General features: G+C 37.3%; 2 protein-coding genes across 7 annotated transcripts in view; both read right to left on the bottom strand.

The window, feature by feature from the left end:
- Window positions 1-1,104: 1,104 nt before the first annotated feature.
- LOC104857558 (endogenous retrovirus group K member 5 Gag polyprotein-like) lies at window positions 1,105-2,803 on the bottom strand (the record flags this gene model as incomplete). The annotated part of the gene is given in 1 exon segment (XM_010617510.2): window positions 1,105-2,803. A coding segment is annotated over 1 exon segment (1,326 nt), but the record flags the coding sequence as incomplete, so codon positions are not given.
- Window positions 2,804-3,149: 346 nt separating this feature from the next.
- Tmem19 (transmembrane protein 19) overlaps window positions 3,150-18,029 on the bottom strand; it is a 53,752-nt gene continuing 38,872 nt past the window's right edge. For 4 of the 6 annotated variants that reach the window (XM_019206551.1, XM_019206550.2, XM_019206549.2 and 1 more), the window contains exons 5-7: window positions 14,169-14,423; window positions 12,002-12,211; window positions 8,997-10,021 (exon numbers count right to left, since the gene is read on the bottom strand). In XM_019206551.1, coding sequence (XP_019062096.1) covers window positions 9,858-10,021; window positions 12,002-12,211; window positions 14,169-14,423 — 629 coding nt within the window. In that variant the 3' untranslated portion in view covers window positions 8,997-9,857. Of the gene's footprint in view, window positions 3,269-8,996; window positions 10,022-12,001; window positions 12,212-14,168; window positions 14,424-18,029 lie in introns of those variants that run through there. The other 2 variants (XM_019206547.2, XM_033763776.1) reach the window with 2 other exon arrangements.

The raw sequence follows: 18,029 nt of genomic DNA, 5'->3' as shown, positions 1-18,029 counted from the left end.
AATCTGTAACTTTTGGGTAAATATTTTTTGAGGATAAAGTTGATATCCCAAATATAAAAAAGGAGACTCCCATTGAATGTTTTCAGGAGCAATAACTAATCCATAATCATTTAAAACCTTTTGTAAATAAACAAATACAGTAAGCAATAATGATTCATCTTCATTTGCTAAAAGAATATCATCCATATAATGTATCATATAAACAGAAGGATAACTTTGTCTAAGACAGGAAAGTGCCTGTGCTACAAACTTTTGACACAAGGTAGGGCTATTTGCCATACCTTGAGGCAAAACTCTCCATTGGTACCTTTGCATAGGTCCCTGGAAATTAATAGAAGGGACACTAAAATCAAATCATTTACAATCTGTAGGGGCTAGAGGTATAGTATAAAAACAATCCTTTAAATCAATAACTATTTTAAAAGTATTTCTAGGTATTGCGGAGGCAAGGGGGAGACCAGGTTGGAATGTTCCCACGATTTCCATAGTTTTATTAATCTTTCTTAAATCTTGTAATAATCTCCATTTACCAGCCTTTTTCTTTATAACAAAAATTGGGGAATTCCAAGGAGAGACAGACGGCTCAATGTGGCCTTTATCTAATTGTTCCTGCACTAACTGTTGGGCAGCTGTTAACTTCTCACTAGTTAAGGGCCATTGATCAACCCAAACAGGTTTTTCGTCTTTCCAGACAATTGGATCTGCATGGGGTGCAGGCATGTCAATGACCCCTAGGGAAAATATCCCAGGCCTTGTCTAGAAGGATGGGCTGTCGGGGTCACAGGAAATTGAATTCCTTGACCTTCCTTTCCTAAACCAACATTAGGCAAGAATCCTTGATCAAACATTTGATTAGAAACTTTTTGATTAGGGCTATATAAATAAACTCCCATTTGTTGCATGACATCCCTTCCCCATAGATTAACCAGGAGGCCAGGAATAACATATGGCTGAAAAGTCCCACAATGTCCTTCAGAATCATTCCAATTTAACATATCAGTACTTTGACCAATGCCTTGTAATTGAGAGACAGTCTCCTGTAAAGGCCATGTGGAAGGCCACTGGTCAGCAGTTATAACAGAGACATCAGCACCAGTATCTAATAACCCAATAAAAGATTTTCCTTGAATTAACAATTTTATTTCTGGCCTATTGGCTCCAATAGACTGCACCCAATAAACATCTGAGGACCCAAAACCTTTATCCCCTCTAATGGCTTTTTTATATTTTCCTGAGGTGACTATCCTAGGTAAAAGAATCAATTGAGCTATACGCTGTCCAGGCTGAATAACAGAAATTTGAGAAGGTGAACAAACCATAATTTTAATTTCTCCAGTATGGTCCTCATCAATAATTCCTGGGGAAATCATAAGACCTTTCATAGTGGAGGAACTCCTACCCAACAAGAGACCCAAAGTATCTTTAGGTAGTGGCCCAAAAACTCCAGTGGGTAGGGCTTGCATTCCCATTTCAGGGGTTAATACTGCATAGGAGGAGGAACTGAGGTCCAATCCTGCACTGCCTGAGGTGGCTCGGAATAAGTCCTGAATGGATTTTTTGACTGATTTTGAGGGATGATCTGAGGTTTCAGATTCTGAAATGCCTCCAAAATTTGATGCGGGGCCTGAGGCTGGCCCTTCCACCTGTTTCCCGACTGGATAGGATTACCCATAATATCTTTTTTAGATCTGCATTCATTGGCCCAATGTTTTCCTCTTTTACATTTAGGACATAAACCAGGTTCTTTAGGAGGCTTTGAAAAAGATCTATTTTCTTTATGTTGTGGGCAGTCTTGTATTAAACGTCCTGCCTGACCACAGCCAAAGCAATTTCCATTATTCCCCCTTTTTGGAGGGCCACTTCTATGTTGATGAAATAAGACCTCTTTTACAGTTTTTCCTTGAAAAGCTGCAGCCATGGCAAGGCCCTGAGTGTAAGAAGGACCTATATCCGCACACAAGCGAACATAATCAAATAAATCAACCTTCTTTCTAAAAGGACGAAGGTCGGCCTGACAAGCAGAATTAGCATTCTCATAGGCCAATTGTTTTACTAAAACTATACCAGCTTCAGATTCTCCTATGACTCTGCTGGCCGTTTGTAACAAGCGATCCACAAAATCTTGAAAAGGCTCATCAGGTCCCTGTCTAATTTTAGAAAGATCTTCTGAGGCTGGTCCAGATGAAGGAAGTTTTTTCCAAGCATTTTTAGCAGCAATATTAATATGAGCATACACACCTGGGGGAAAACCTAATTGCTGAGTAACCTCAGCATAAGGTCCCTCTCCTGCTAGCATCTCATAAGTTGCATTAAGTTCTTGCTGTCTATTAAGATCTGCTATTCTCTGGCATTATTCTGTATATTCAGACTTCCACAACAAGTAATCACCCCCAGAAAGACACGCTTTAGCAATTTGTTTCCAGTCAAATGGAGGGAGAGCATCAGTGGACAAAGAATCTAGCAAGACTTGAGTGAAAGAAGCAATAGGGCCATACTGAGCACATGCCATTTTTAATTATTTTAATTGTTTAAAAGGAATTGGAGCATGTTGACGAACAAGATTTCCCTGAGCATCCTGAGCCTCAAAAACTGGGCAGGCCAGAGAAAATGCAGATACATCCTCACCCTCTTTAAGGGCTTGTTGTAAACCCTGTTGAACTGGAGACTTAAGAAGTTGGGAATTTACTCTCACAGGCTTCCAGCCTTCACAAGACCCTGAAGCCAAAGCAATCAAAGAAGGTTCCTTTTCTAACCAATTGTCACAAGGGGAAGGATTAAGATCTGCCACTGGGCAGGCATGTTTTTTGGAGGTTTATGACTAGTCCACTGAGCTTCCATTTGTTGAGACACTATTTTTTCCATCACTTTTTCTATTTTTTCCATCCTGTCTTCCAACTGAATGTTTTGTGAATCCTTAGTATGGGCTGCTGCCATTGAAGGCGGCCTTACATTTTCATAATATTTAGAAGCTTCTTCCTCAGAGCCTAGGGGCTCCGGCAGAGCCATGGGAACAATAGTTTCACTTTCAGTTATATAATCATTATAAGATTCAGGTTCCTCTACACTCAATAATTTTTAAAAATATGTACAAAAAACATGTAACTAACGCTGGCTCCCATTTTTAATATTTACAAGAAAACTCACCGCTCCTTACCTTTTCATTGAGGCCTCTTTCTTCTCTGCGGTGTCCTTCACTGGATCCCTCGATACTCAGGCCCCACGTTCGGGTGCCACTTGTGACGGCCTAGCCTTCACAACACGAATGTACCTGAGTTGGGGAGTGAGGATTGAGAAAGGAAAGAACACTCACACCTGAGTGGAGACCAAGAGAAGTCTGGTTTATTTCTACAGAAATAGCTTTCCTTAAAGGCACATTAACAGGAAGCATCAAGCAATCATCTGCATCATTTCTTATGCAAAAACAGGAATTCCTGATTTCTACAGATACCACCAAATCTTTGGCTATCTCTTTGAGTTCCTCCCATTCCAGGGTCAAAGAACAAATAAGCTTACCAAACAGAGTCCTTGAAAGGTAACAAATGTTACATAGCTTGTATCAATGCCTTCATTGTAGAGGAAGAAGTTTCCTTTCAAATGTCAAATGCCAGAGAGCCACCGTGGGCTCCCACAGTTGATCAAAAGTGGCCAGAGTGGGCATCCTGGCCATTTTCCTGATTTTAGAGGAAAAGCTTTCAGTCTCTTACCACTTAGTATAAAATGTAAGCTAGTAGGCTTTGCAGACGTGACCTTTATTATTTTGAGATAATTTCCTTGTATTACAGGTTTGTTGAATGCAGTGTTCAATCTTGTCAAATTGTGCATAAATTAAGATCATCATGTGGTTCTTATCCTTCACTGTGTTGAAGTGGTATATTACATTAACTGATTTTCTTATATTGAATCATCCTTGCATTTCAAGAATACGACTTAATTATGGTATATACTCCTTTTAATGTGCTGTTGAATTCTGATGGCTAGTATTTTGTTGAAGATGTTTGTATCAAAATTGATCAGCGATATTGTGTAGTGTCTGTCTTATTTGATATCAGGTAATGATGGTCTTAGAAATAGAGCTTGAAACTGTCGCTTCTTCTTTGTATTTTTGGTAAAATTCTCCAGTGAAGCTACATGGTCCTGGTGTTTTTTTGTTTTTTGTTTTTTGCCAGTATTTTGATTACTAATTCAAGCTTCTTATTCATTATCAGCCTATTCATATTTTCTATTTCATCATGACTAAATAGGTTATTTCCAGGTATTTATTTCTTCAATATATCTAATTTTGAGGAATACAACTGCTTATCATATTATTTTATAATTTTTTGGCATTGGTTATTTCATTTATGATTTTAGTTATCTAAGTCTTCTGATTTTTTCTTAGCTATTCTAGTTATGGATTTGTCAGTTTCATTGACTTTTCCAAAAATCCAATTGTTGGTTATGTGGATTTTTTTCTATTTTCTAGTTTTTAATTCTCTATTTCAGTTATATCTGCTCTAATATTTATCACTTTCTATTTCTAGCTTTGCGTTTTTAAAAAATTTTTCTGGTTTCTTGAGGTGCAGAAGTTCGTGATTTGAGATTTTGTTTTTGCTTTTTTTGTAGTATTGGGGATCGAACCAAGGCTAGATGCTAGGCAGGTATTCTACCATCGACCTATATCCCAGCCCTTTTTATTTTTCGAGACAGGGTCTAAGCTGCCCAGGCTGGCTTCAAAGTTGTTATCTTCCTCTAACCTCCAGAGTAGCTTGAATTATAGGTGTGTACAAGCATACCTGAAGAAATTTTTTAAAAATGTATAGCTATGAACTACTCTTACTACTTTTGTTTCATCTTGTAAGTTTTGGTACACTGTATTTCTATTTTCATTTGTCTCAAGGTAGTTTTGAATTTCCCTTGTGATTACTTTGATTCATTATTTGTTTAAAATTATTACTTGATTTCTCCATATTTTTGGATTTCCCTTTTTTCTTTGTGCTATCGATGCTAGTTTTATTCCACTATAATTGGTCAAGATACTTCATACAATGTTTTTTGTGAATTGGTTAATAATCATTTTATTCAGGTTTGTCCTGAAGAATCTTCCATGTTCACTAGAAAAGAAGGTATATTCTACTCTTTTGGGGACAGAGTATTCTGTACATGTGTGTCAGGTCCATTTTACTTCATTGTTAATGAAGTACTTTATAAAGAAAAAATATCATTTAAAATGATGGCGGAGTAGAAGGGAAGTGGGTAATTCCTAGTCACTTTTTAAGGTTTAAGTGTTTTTCTTGATTTATAGAATACATTTGATTGTAGACGTAGGAAAAGAACTGAAGATTAATTGTGTGTGTGTATATATACATATATGTGTGTGTGTGTGTGTGTGCGTGTGTGTGCTGAAAAGAACTGAAGATTAATTGTGTGTGTGTATATATACATATATGTGTGTGTGTGTGTGTGTGTGTGTGTGCGTGTGTGTGTGTAATTTGTTTGGTGATACTGGTGATTAAACCCAGAACCTTGAGAATGCTAGGCAAGCGCTAAAAGCCACTAAGCTATATCCTCAATTCTGCATATGTGTTTTAATAGTTTTAATAATATATATTTAAAAATTTAAAGTTATTTTAACAAAAATTAAAACATCTATCACCTTACCAGGTAATACACTGACATTTTCATGTACATTCTTCCAATCTTTTTTGCTACATTTTTCTTGGCTATAAGCACCTGACTTAAGGCAGCACACAGAGTACTAACTACAATTTTGTTGATTTTTTAAAAACTATGTTAAAATACATCTGGGACAAATATTATATAAAAATATTTTTAGTGGTAATTACTTTGGAGAAGATAAAGGAGGGGGACAAGGACTTTGAAAGGTCAAAGATATTTTAGCTTTATCGCAAATATTCTAATTTTACTTCACCTGTTTAGCCAAATATTCTAATTTTTTATAAAAAGAACAGAATCAGTATTAAACATTAATCAAGACAAAATACAAACGCACAAAAGCTGCTACTTTTATAAATTAAATTTTGAAGGGACAGGTACAATAAATGGGAGAGAAATAAGTCTTGGCAGGGTGAATAATTTCAGGAGTCTTGCTGTGCCATTCTTTTACTCCTACTACAATAATTTTCTGATTCATTAGTCAAAATCATTAATATTATTTTATATGATTCAGAAATGCTGGAATCACAGTCCTCAGAAAGCCAAATAGTCAGATTATTTTTAAAATATTTTTTATTTCCCACCAGGAATATGTTCCTCATTACCAACTTTCGGAGGCAAGGGAAATACTGATTAGAAACATATATGGAACACTATGTATTTTAAAAATATTTAGAACTATTTGGAATAACAACAATCTATACAGATATTAAATAATTAAGCCGAGAATTGTGCTCCTTTCTGTTGTTGTTGTTGAGAAAGGTCTCACTGCATAGTTCAGGCTGGCCTTGAACATACTATGAAGCAGAGACTGGCTCTGAATTCATGGTGATCCTTCTGCTTCAATCTCCCAAATGCAGGGATTACAGGCCTGTGACACCACAGTGTTTTCATTTTTATTTATTTTTTATTTTTGGCTTTTTGAGACAGGGTCTCACTATGTAGTTGAGACTGACCTGGAACTCACTATGTAGCCCAGGCTGGTCTTGAACTCACAGTGATCCTCCTGCCTCAGCCTCCCAAGTGCTGGGATTACAGGCATGCGCCACCATGCCCCGCAGTGTTTTCATTTTTAAAGCAAGCACAGTTCACTTGGAATTTGGTGACTATGACAGTTTCTCCTCAGAAGGAAGCTCAGATCATTGGGCCCTATTAGATCCACTGTGGGCACAAGGAGCAGCCATTGTTCATACTGCAGGCATGTGATTAATTTTACAACATTCCACATGGTTTTTCTCTGAATTAGGGCTTTATCTAATTGGTGGCATTAACATTTCTGCACTAGCAACGTAGACATATGCAGCAGCTACAAACACGAAAGGTATATGAGTCAAGGTAGGAGGCAAGGAGTGAGAAAATCTGAGAATGAAGTGACCTCCTGTGTCAATTCTTGGGTCTCCTGGTGGATTGAACATTAGACCCCTTGAGCTGCCCTGGGCCATGTGCACTTTGCTATTCTCTGTTGTGTCACAGTGTAGTAAGGGACAAGGTGCCTTATGCTTGTCTAGGCAGGCTGCACACAGTATTGTATCACAGTTACATGGAACTCTTCCATAGAAGGCGTTTTTAACAAAACTGCCCACTCAGCAAGGAGGTTGAGTTAAATATCCAAGAAAATAAATTATATTAAAACAGATACAGAACTTTTTTTTAAAAAGGACATCAAAAATTCTTAAATGTAATTCTTATACCACAAAATTATGAAAACAGATTATTTTCACAAGTTAGGTGACAAAACCCTACTGATTAAGCTGAAGCTCTTTATTAAAGCCTTTAGTTATCACACTGAATAGGGATAGTCATAATTTACCATAAAAACAGGACTATATCTGATAATGAGTTTCTACTGAGGACTTCTCAGTTCTGAGTAAACTATTTTAAATAATTCTACATTAATTTTCTACAATATGAAAATTTTTATTTCCAAAATGTCTAGGTTTTCAAGTAAATGATTTGAAGGCATCATTTCTCCAAACTTAATAATACAGTGATTCTGCCAATCTCAAAGTGGTCCCAATAAGTATTTTTGTTCCATCAAATGTCATTAGAATGAATCCCCAGGAAAAGATACGTTAGAATAATGTGTGGGCTGCACGTGTGCACACACAATGATCTGGAAAGTGATGCAGCAATAAGATACTGGATAATTACCAGTGATTAATTCATAAAGACAGGCAACCTGCAGTGCTGCTACTATTAGGTTTTGTCCCTAAGATGAATAGTCCAGTGTTTTAAAAGTTCCTTTTAGATATAGAGCTTTAGGATATTGGGTCTCAATGTGGTTAAACAATAATGTTTACCAGAGTTTACCATGTTTAGAGTTTTCTAAAAATACCAAAATGCGGAGTATGCCACAATAAAATGAAAGTGATGGCCTCACCTTAAAATATTCAATTTTACTAGAAGGTTTGGCAACAATGTTTTTAAAACCTTCTCATGATTCTAATGTGCAACAGAGCTTTAGAAAGTCTTAATACCCAGGCAGTACCCCAGATGAGCTAAATCAAAATTCTGGACAAGGAACAATGCTATGGCCGATATCTAGATGTCTCCCCAAAGCCTCATGCAGTCATATGCGAGCAGTTTTGAAGATGGCTGGATTGGGATGTGTGAATGTGGATTAAGGGTATGATACTGGGATTAAGGGTATGGATAATAGAAATCTCACCCTGGATGTGGAAGACACCAATCAATAAGCTTGTAGCCTGGATAGAATATAAAGAGAAAGAAAGAAGAGAAGCTTGCTGCTGTTGCTGCTTGTTGCCTTCTACCAGCCGTGCCATGAACCATTCTTCCTCTGTGATGCCCCTCTGCATGCCACCCTGCTTTGGAGCCAGGCAACTATGGACTGAAACTTCTACAAACTGGGAGCTGAAATAAACCTTTCCTCCTTTAAGCTTCCTCCTTTAAAACTGCTTTGCTTTCCTTCTCAAATCAAGTCAGTTCTAGATAAACTCTATAGAAGAGGCACCAATAAAGAGTACTAAACATATCCACCGATAGTAGCTTATGTATGGAATCCTTTCTAATTTCTTTAAGAACGAAAAAGGAGCAGGGGGATAAATGTACAGAAATCACATGAGAAACATTTAAAAATACATTTAGTAAAATAATCTTCTCCATGTCAAAACTTTCAGAGAACACAGGTAAGTCATAGTGAAGAACAAAGCTGGAAAACAGAATTCACTGTTTGAAGCTATAATGAATGTAAAGGTGAGCACAAGTTAGAAGATACATAAAAGAAAATCATAGTACTTTCCAGTGACTTATAAAAACTTAAGAAAATTGGGCTGGGGATTTAACTTAGTGGCACAAGGCCTGCCTTGCAAGTGCCAAGGTTCTGAGTTCAACCCCTGGTACAGAAAGCAAAATAAACAAAGAAACAAACAAAACAACTAATGAAAATAAACTTCCAGTGACTCTTTGGTAACTGTTCAGATTACCAAGGCTAAACCAGATTCCTATGTATATTTCAAAGAAAGCTACAAAATGCACTGAAGATGAATTCAAAATAGTATATTAAGGTATACACCGTTCAGATAAAATTTGGTTTTTTAGCTACACATAATTTTTTCACACTTTGTAATGCTCATATAAAAAAGACATTTACCTTTTTTCACCACTAATCTGGAAGAAGGAAGAAAAATGCAGTGCAGGCCATACAATTCACTAGGGACCAACCTTTGCACTTTTCAAAAATATGAGTGTCAGGGTCACATCAATCCAGGGTACTACATTTACTTAAGCTTCCACACATACCAGCTTGTCTTAAACTACTCGCAACAGATACAACACTGCAGTAAGTGACATAGTGGTCTTTTTTCTGCTACAATTGACAATCACCTTAAACATATCATCATGTTTAGTCCTTACATTGATTTACAAAAGAAAACCAAATCTTACATAGACTATATAGATCTTTCAGTTCAATGTACAGCAAAATAAAGGAAAAATATAGCTCCATTGCTTATGAAGCTGCATTCAGTAGGAGAAAAATGTGCATAAGTTTTACACATTTGTCTCTTAGTAGAAAGATATTAGCTGTTAAAGGGAGTTGATGAAAGAAAAAATGTGTAATTCCTTTACAATGGAATATGAGAGGAGCTGACATTTACATTTTGGCATTACAACTACTATTCTTAGGACAAAACTTAGAATAGCAAATTTAATTGGACCAATTCCAACCTGTGGAAATTAAGTAAAGTTCAGTCTCTGGGCCAAAAACCACAAGCAGCTGTTGGGAGGAGGAGGGCAATAAGAATAGAAGAAAACAGATTCACTGCATTGTTATCAAGAATAGGTTTTCCTGCTATGTGCTTTGCTGTGTTCAATGGGCTGTTCACAATCATGCCAGTGTTTTCATCCAAACCTAAAGTGGAAAAAACAAACAGAAGATCCAAGTGGCTGATTTAAAATAAGAACAACTTAGCTTTCTTCTTCCAAAGGAAACAATCTTTGAAATACTAACAGTAACCTATGAAATGGCCCTGATAGATAATTTACATGGTGAGATATGTAGGATCCCTTGCTTACAAAAGGCCTGTTTGAATAAATGGGTTTCAGCACATCCCAGAGCTGCCGTTAGTACCTCTCACTGCTTCAGGAGGAGATGGGAGAACATGAAAGGCAGAGACCGTATGATAACAGCAAGGTTGGGCTGTCTTCCTAGAGTTCCTCTCCAAAACCAACCTATGAAGCCTCTGTGAGCAGGACTCATCTTTGTGGCCTCAGCACTGTTTACAGCCAGCATGGGTTTGACACAAAAGGAAGCTTCTATGGTTTGAATGTTTGTGTCCTTCCAAAATTCACATTAGGATCCAAGACTCACTGTATTTGTATGGAGAAGTTGGACCCTGGGAAGCAGTCAAATCAAAAATAGGTTTAATGCTCTTATGAAAGAGATCTCCTCAGAGCTGCCTCATCCCTTTGCCCTTCTTCCTTGCACTATGTGTAGGTGCAGCAACAAGGTGCCAGTGTGGAAGCAGAGGGTAAGCCTTCACGAGGCCCCGAACTGCTGGTGTCCTGATCTTGAACTTCCTACATCCAGAACTATGAAAAATAAATCTCTGCATAAGTAAAGTGACACAGAGGGTACCAAATGATGTACAGAATGAATTAATCTGCCTCACTGATCACACTGTTTCTTCAATCCACTTGATATGTTCATATGCTTCCCCTCTTAGGGTCCAAATTAGAATAAAATTTAGGTTCTTTAAAAAGAAAAGTGGGCTACTGTGTTCTCTCTTAGTAGCCTGCTTTCATTCTATAGAGTACACTTATTTTCTTACTTTTATTTGGCCTAAATTTGCTCTGCAGAACCTGCTTCCATTCCTACCTTTAATAAGTATAAAATGTTGCTATCAAAAATAAATAAATAGCCGAGTACGGTGACGCACGCCTGTAATCCCAGCACTTGGGAGGCTGAGGCAGGAGGATCGCTGTGAATTTGAGACCAGCCTGGGCTACATAGCGAGTTCCAGGTCAGTCTCAACTACATAGTGAGACCCTGTCTCAAAAAACAACAACCACAAAAGAATCAATCAATCAATCAATCAATCAATAAGCAAAGGAGAAAAGTGTACTCTGAGTGTTTGTAGAGACAATGACCTTTCAGTGTTCATTAAAACCAGACTGCTTCCTAATGAAACTAATGAAACATTAGAGGGCTAATATTTTGATTGGTGGAAACAGTAGTGACAAGGTAAGATTATCTTGGAGTTTGTAGAGTACTAGAACTACTTTGATTAGGGGATCCTTCTCCAGCCTCCCAGCCCCATCCTGATGTTACTCAAAGGAGAAAATATGGTTGGTACAGTGTGTAGTCAATATATACCTAATGGAATTTAACAGTATACTGATAGGCTGGGAGAGCCTCAGAGGAAAAGCACTGAAAATTTTAGGAAAACTGACTCTCCCATCTATCTTGCTAAAAACTCAGTACTGGGGATAGCAATCATGATTAACACAGTAGAAAAGTAGATCATGTTTATGTAGTCAAATTAGTCCAATAATTTACTTATGAAATGGATTTGCAGAAAACAAATGGAAGAAGGTACGTTAAAATGATCTGACCCCAATGTCCTACTTTCCTGAGCTTAGGTAATGGCCTTGCACTATAGTATCCAACTTTAATCACTGATCTGCAAAGTTAACTCTCTTTCAATTAATTTAACATGAAAGAATAAAATCCAAAAATTGTAAAAGATACAAAAGTGATCTGTCATTTCTGGTCTCTCAGCATCTTGTGTCTTTGGATTTGTTTTCATTGCTTGAGTTTTTAATTTCCATTTTTCTTCCCCATTTCTTTAAAAAAACACAGTAAGTTGCAATAATAAGGTGATGTTCTTACCAGAAAATTGCATTGTCGCACCTAAACATGAGTCCACAATTGATCCTAGTAATCCAGCTAGACCCCCGTATACAATAATTGGCCACTGAGGAGCAGAAATATCTAAATCATTCACAAAAATCAACTGTGTGAGGAAGTATGCAATGCCCACAAAGGTTCCACCAAGGAGACTGGAAGCAAGTCCCACCATTGTAACCCCTCCATTGGTTCCTAAGGAAAAAACATGCACAACGTCATCTGATTAATAATTAACAAGTATACAAAGTCAAACAAAGCCAAAAACTTGGGGTATCTATTTAATTAAAAGAAAAAAAAGTCTCTTTAATTCTTTAAATTGTAAAATTTTAAACTGATACATAAAAATTATATATATATATATTTATGGGGTACAATATGACATTTTGATACATACATACATTATATAATGCTCAAATCAGGTAAATACATCTATCTCCTCAAATATTTATAATTTCATTATGGAGAGTCACTAAAATAATCCTCTCATCTAGCTTTTAAAAAATATATAGGACATTATTGTTACCTCTAATCACCCTTCTTCTCTGCAACAGAGTACCAGCATTTCTTGTTCTTATTTAACTATAATTTAGTACCTTCCTAATCAACCTACCTCTATCGCTCCCTCTTCTCTACTCTTCTCAGCTTCTGGTACCCTTAATTTCTTTTTTTTATTCCTCCCCTGACCCCCTAGTATCCTTAATTTCTGTGAGATCAATTTTTTTAGGTTCCAACTGAGATAAAGCAGTATCTGTTAACATCTATTTTAATGCAGTATCAAGACCATAGACTACTTAGGAAAGTAGGATTTTTCTCTTAAACAACTCTTGAATTCTAAGCAGCAAAGCAGAATGGTTCAGGGGTGTCAGACTGCTACTTCTGTGTGCCTTGTTTGCTTGTTCACAAGATGGAAATAAAAGAACAGATTCATCCATGTAAAGCAGTTAGAATGATGCTTTGCATCTACACAGAAGTAGTCAAAAGATTAGCTATTATTACAATGATGACGAAGAAGAGGAAGAAAAGATTGTGAAAGAAGAGAATTGGGGAGGAAAAGAAGGGTATGAGGGGGATGATGACAAAAAATATAATAGTAGTTGATAATGGTAATAGGGAAATTAGTCATACAGCAGTCGCTGGTGTCCACAGGACCCCCTGTGGATAACAAATCCTTGGATGCTTAAGTTCATGATATAAACTGCTGTACTTGTATGTCACCTACACACATCCTACCTTTCATATATTTTCAGTCATTTCTAGATTACTTATAATACTAACATAATGTAAATGTCATGTAAAGAGTTATTATATAGTATTATTTAGGGAATGTTATAGCTTGTATCTACATGTTTCCCCAAAGCTTCATACAGTCATAGGTAGGGCTTTCAGAGGTGGCTGGGTCTAGGGTGTGTGATGATGGGATTAAAGGTACAATATTGGGATTAAGGGTGCCCCTCCCTAGGTGTGAGTGCCACACACCCAAAGGGTAAAAATAAGGGACAGAAAGAAGGGTGCTGGTGCTATTGTTTCTGCTGGTGCTACCATTTGCTGCTTTGTAACTTTGTGCCTGCTCTGCTTTGCCATGGACCATTTCTCCTCTGCAGTGTCCCTCTGCCATGCCACCCTGCTTTGAAACCAGACAACTATGGAATAAAACCTCTATTAAATATAAGCCAAAATAAACCTTTCCTCCTTTAACTTTGGGTGTTGGACATTTTGTCTCAGGAACAAGAAAAGTAAGACAAAACTTGTAAGTGCTTTCAGTACAGATGATATTTTTATTTTCTTTGGACATCTTCAATTTATGGTTGCTTTAATCTACAGATTTGGAGTGCTAACTGGGTATGATAAGCATTAATTACATACTAAGCCCTTGAGAAATACTTTCTTTTCTTTTTTTTTTTCCTCCCCTGGTAGGTTTGTGGGTCAATCTCCATGTTTATCTAGGTCTAGGTCTACCTCTAATTTATCTATGTCTTGTTAACATTTGCTGCAAATATTGTTTATTATCACCAATTTAATAGCCTTTAGCAATTTTCCAATTAAAGAGACCAAATAAAATTCTGCAAAGGCTCTTAAATAAGAAATCCATTAAGTCAGGAAGGTTTTGCTTTTGTTCTTATTTCTTTAAGAAACTGAAATCAAGACTCACCAACTGGAACTCTCTCCCAGGTTGTAATCAGTCTTGGCTGGCTTTTACTCAGAACTGGGCCTACTTCTGAAGCCCAGGTGTCTCCAGCAGAGCAGGCCAGGGCAGCCAAGAGAGACAGACACATCCAGGAAGCAGTGTGCTGCTTGGTAAAGTCGATGGGCATTTCCCCAGGGCCATTTTCTATCATGTAGAGTAGGGCTATTTCTGTGGGTATAGCTCCATTGCAGAACACCTGAATCCAATTTCTTTGTCCTCCTAGAGGCATAGAAGCAGACAAAAAAAGACAAATGTTTTTTGGTGTTTTAAGGTTTAGGAAAAACGACTAAAAATTTTAAGACAAAAAGTGGTATGGCATCTTTGCCCACCTTTTCTACCATTAGTAATAAATTTAGGGCCCAGCCATGCAGGAAGCTCACTGCTCCCCCACCTCCAGTGCCCTGGGCCTTCATTGGAGCAGATGGGTGAGGACTGCCCAGCTGTGCAAGCACCTCTGCAGCATTTTCCCTGGCCCCCATGCTCTCAGGCCTCCTGGTTGTGCAGGAACCTGGATCCAAACTGCAGAGGCACAGGTGGTCCAGAAGATAGAATGGAAGTGAACAACTGCAACAAAGGCACATCAGACCTCTGTAGTTGGTAAGTTGGAGGGATCACCACCTTCCATCAGAACTTGGACCATCTTCAGGGGGAAGGGCAGCTAGAACCTGCAGAAGAACCTTGCAGAGTAGAGTTCAACCCTGCAGGAGGTCAGGGAGCTCAACTTGGGCCTTACAGCCAGAATTCAGCCTGAATTTCAGGGGTCTGCTGCTGGCTAGCTGAGACGAATTGACTTAGTTCTCCACATTGCTGCCCACATGGTCTATTGTGACAGCAGAGATATAACCTGAAAGAGGCTCTTCAAATTTTTTTTCTTTTCCTTTTATTTTTAATTTTAAAATTTTATTTAAAAAATTTATTTTTTCCCATTCTTCCTTTTTTCTTTCTTCTTTTTCCCACTCAGTCACTTGCTCCCCCACATTATTCTTCATCTTCCTTTTTGTTCCTATTCCTGCCCCAATTTGGATTTTTTCTTTTTCTTTTCTTCTCTTTTTCCTTTGCCTGAATGAAATTAGTTTCAAATGAATGAGAGAACAATTTATAGCTTCCCTATTACTGTTAAACTGTTCTATTCTTCTCTTTATTCTTGCACTCTGTCTTTCACCCTTGTCTTCAAGAGTTTCCTAGAGTTTGCGTGATCATCCTGTATCCTCTGGCTTCACTTGAAACCTTCTCCTATTGTTTTACTTATCTATTCCTCTACTCCAAACTACTGCATCCCCATCCTGAAGGGTAAAGTTGCTATTTTGAAGAGTTTATTCATGATAAACATATTTTGGGCCGGTCCTCAATTTTGATTTAAATCACATGGTTAGAGGTGATTAAAGATTAATAACTACTACAAATCATCAATTTCTAAGCTGTGCTTGATGCTATTGTATTGCTAATTGTATTAAATGGGCTAAAGGGTTGTGATTGATCTAATAAGTTGTCCTTCCTGGTATTATACAAATGCGAGTGTCTCTGAGTCATTAGAGACTCAAAACCTAAACAGCAGCTATATCAGGAAGATCAAAGTACTAATCCAGTAATCAAACCAAGGACAGCACCACCACCAACAAAAAAATGAGAAAACACTTAAGCGAGGCACAAATACAGACTTCCAGTTCACCAATGGCAAATTCTAGGGGAAAGAGGTGGAAAAGTCTGACAGTCAACCATGAGGACACCCTAAATTCAGCAAAGGAAGTAACAAAACAGATCAATCAGACTCTAGAAAAATTCAAAACAGAATTAATTTCCCAGATAACTATAGAGATGGTGAACACAATGAAAGACATGATTAGAGACTCTAGAACAGAAACTGACAAAAAAATAAATGAGCTGAGGACCATGACAGAAGCCATGAGTGGCCAGCATAGAAGAAATGGAAACCACGAATGGCCAACACAGGAAAGTTATGGAATCCATGAAACAGATTCAAACAGATATGCAGATTAAAAACTTTATTGAAAGTATACGCAACAGAATAAAAGACTGAGAAGACAGAATTTCAGATATAGAAGATAGGATTGCAGTTAGTGACTGTGAAAAGAGAGTTCTCTTAAAAACAGTAAGGGATCATGAGAAATCAATCCAATAATTCCTAGATGATGCAAAGAAGAATAACATAAGACTGATAGGAATCCATGAAGCAGCAGGAGAAAATACAAATGACTTAAAAAAGCTGTTCACAGAATTAATGACAGAAAACTTCCCAAACAGAGGGGAAGAATTTGACTACAAATAAGTGAGGCAAATAGGACTCCAAGTAGCCATGATAAAAAAAAATCTACACCTAGACATATAATGGTCAAGATCCCGGAAACCCAACAGAACAAAATACTGCAAGCAGTTAGAGAAAAGAAACAAATCACATGTAAAGGGAAGCCCATCAGAATCCAGCAGACTTTTCAACACAAACCCTCAGGTCAAGGAGAGCCTGGAGTGATGCATTTCAAACTCTAAATGAAAACAAACTCCAACCTACACTGATGTATCCTGCAAAACTCTCTTTCAAAATGAATGGGTAAACTGTACTGCATACCTAAAATGTATCAATAAACTCAATGAGAGAAAAAAAAATGGATGGGGAAATAAGATACTTCCATGACAAAGAACACCTGAGAAACTTCATGAACACCAAACCAGCACTCCAAACAATTCTAAAGAATATCCTACAAAAAGACAGTGAAGATCACAATACCACGAAACCCAATAGAGGAAATCAATTAGGCAAGGAAAGAAACTAAAGGGAGAGGGGGAAAACCTTAAAAAGAGACAACTGGAAAATAACATGATAACGATGTCAATACATATCAGTTATAACCATCAATGTTAATGGCCTCAATTTTCCAATCTAAAGAAAGAGACTAGCAGAATGGATTGAGAAGCAAAATCCAACAGTGTGCTGTACAAAAGAAACAGATCAAGTTCAAAAAGAAACTCATAGACTGAAAGTAAAGGGATGGAAAACAGTTCCCCATGTGACAGGAGCCCAGAAAAAAGTAGGGGTAGCTATCTTATTCACAGACAAAGTAAATTTCAAACCAAAACTTAGAGAGACAAAGAAGGCCACTACATCCTTATAAAGGAAACAATCCAAGAGAAAGAGGTAACAATCATAAATACGTATGCACCAAATATTAGTGCCCCAACTATATAAAACAAATATTAAGGAACATGAAAAACCAAGTAAGAACCAATACAATTGTAGTGAGGGACTTAAATATCCCACGATCACAAATAGACAGATTATCTAGACAAAAAAATCAACAACGAAATACTAGAACTGAACCAAGCTTTTGAACAAATGGACTTATTAGACATCTACATAGTGTTCCACCCCACAAAATCAGAATATACATTCTTTTTGGCTGCACATGAGTCATTCTCCAAAACAGACCATATCCTAGCTCACAGAAAAGGTTTAAATAAATGCAAAGGAACTGAAGTTATTCCATGTATACTATCAGACCATAGTGCAATTATGGAGATCAACAGCATAAGAAACTGTAAAAACTTCACAAACACATGGAAATTGAACAACACTCTTTGAACAATCAAGGGGTCACAGAGGAAATTCGGGAAGAAATCAATCAGTTTTTATAAAAAATGAGAATGCCAAAAAACATACAGGAATCTATGGGACACAATGCAAACAGTTCTATGCGGAAAATTCATAGCAGTGAATGCCCACACTAGGAAAACAGAGAGCTCAAATAAACAACCTAACAATGAATCTTAAACTACTGGGGAAAAAAAGAGCAAGAAAAGCCCAAAGCTTGT

This window comes from Fukomys damarensis, unplaced genomic scaffold, assembly GCF_012274545.1.
Source record: "Fukomys damarensis isolate Sample0158 unplaced genomic scaffold, DMR_v1.0_HiC HiC_scaffold_15, whole genome shotgun sequence".
NCBI classification, from domain to species: Eukaryota; Metazoa; Chordata; class Mammalia; order Rodentia; family Bathyergidae; genus Fukomys; species Fukomys damarensis.
The sequence above is the reverse complement of the archived record's forward strand: the minus strand, read 5'-3'. Positions and strand labels throughout refer to the sequence as shown.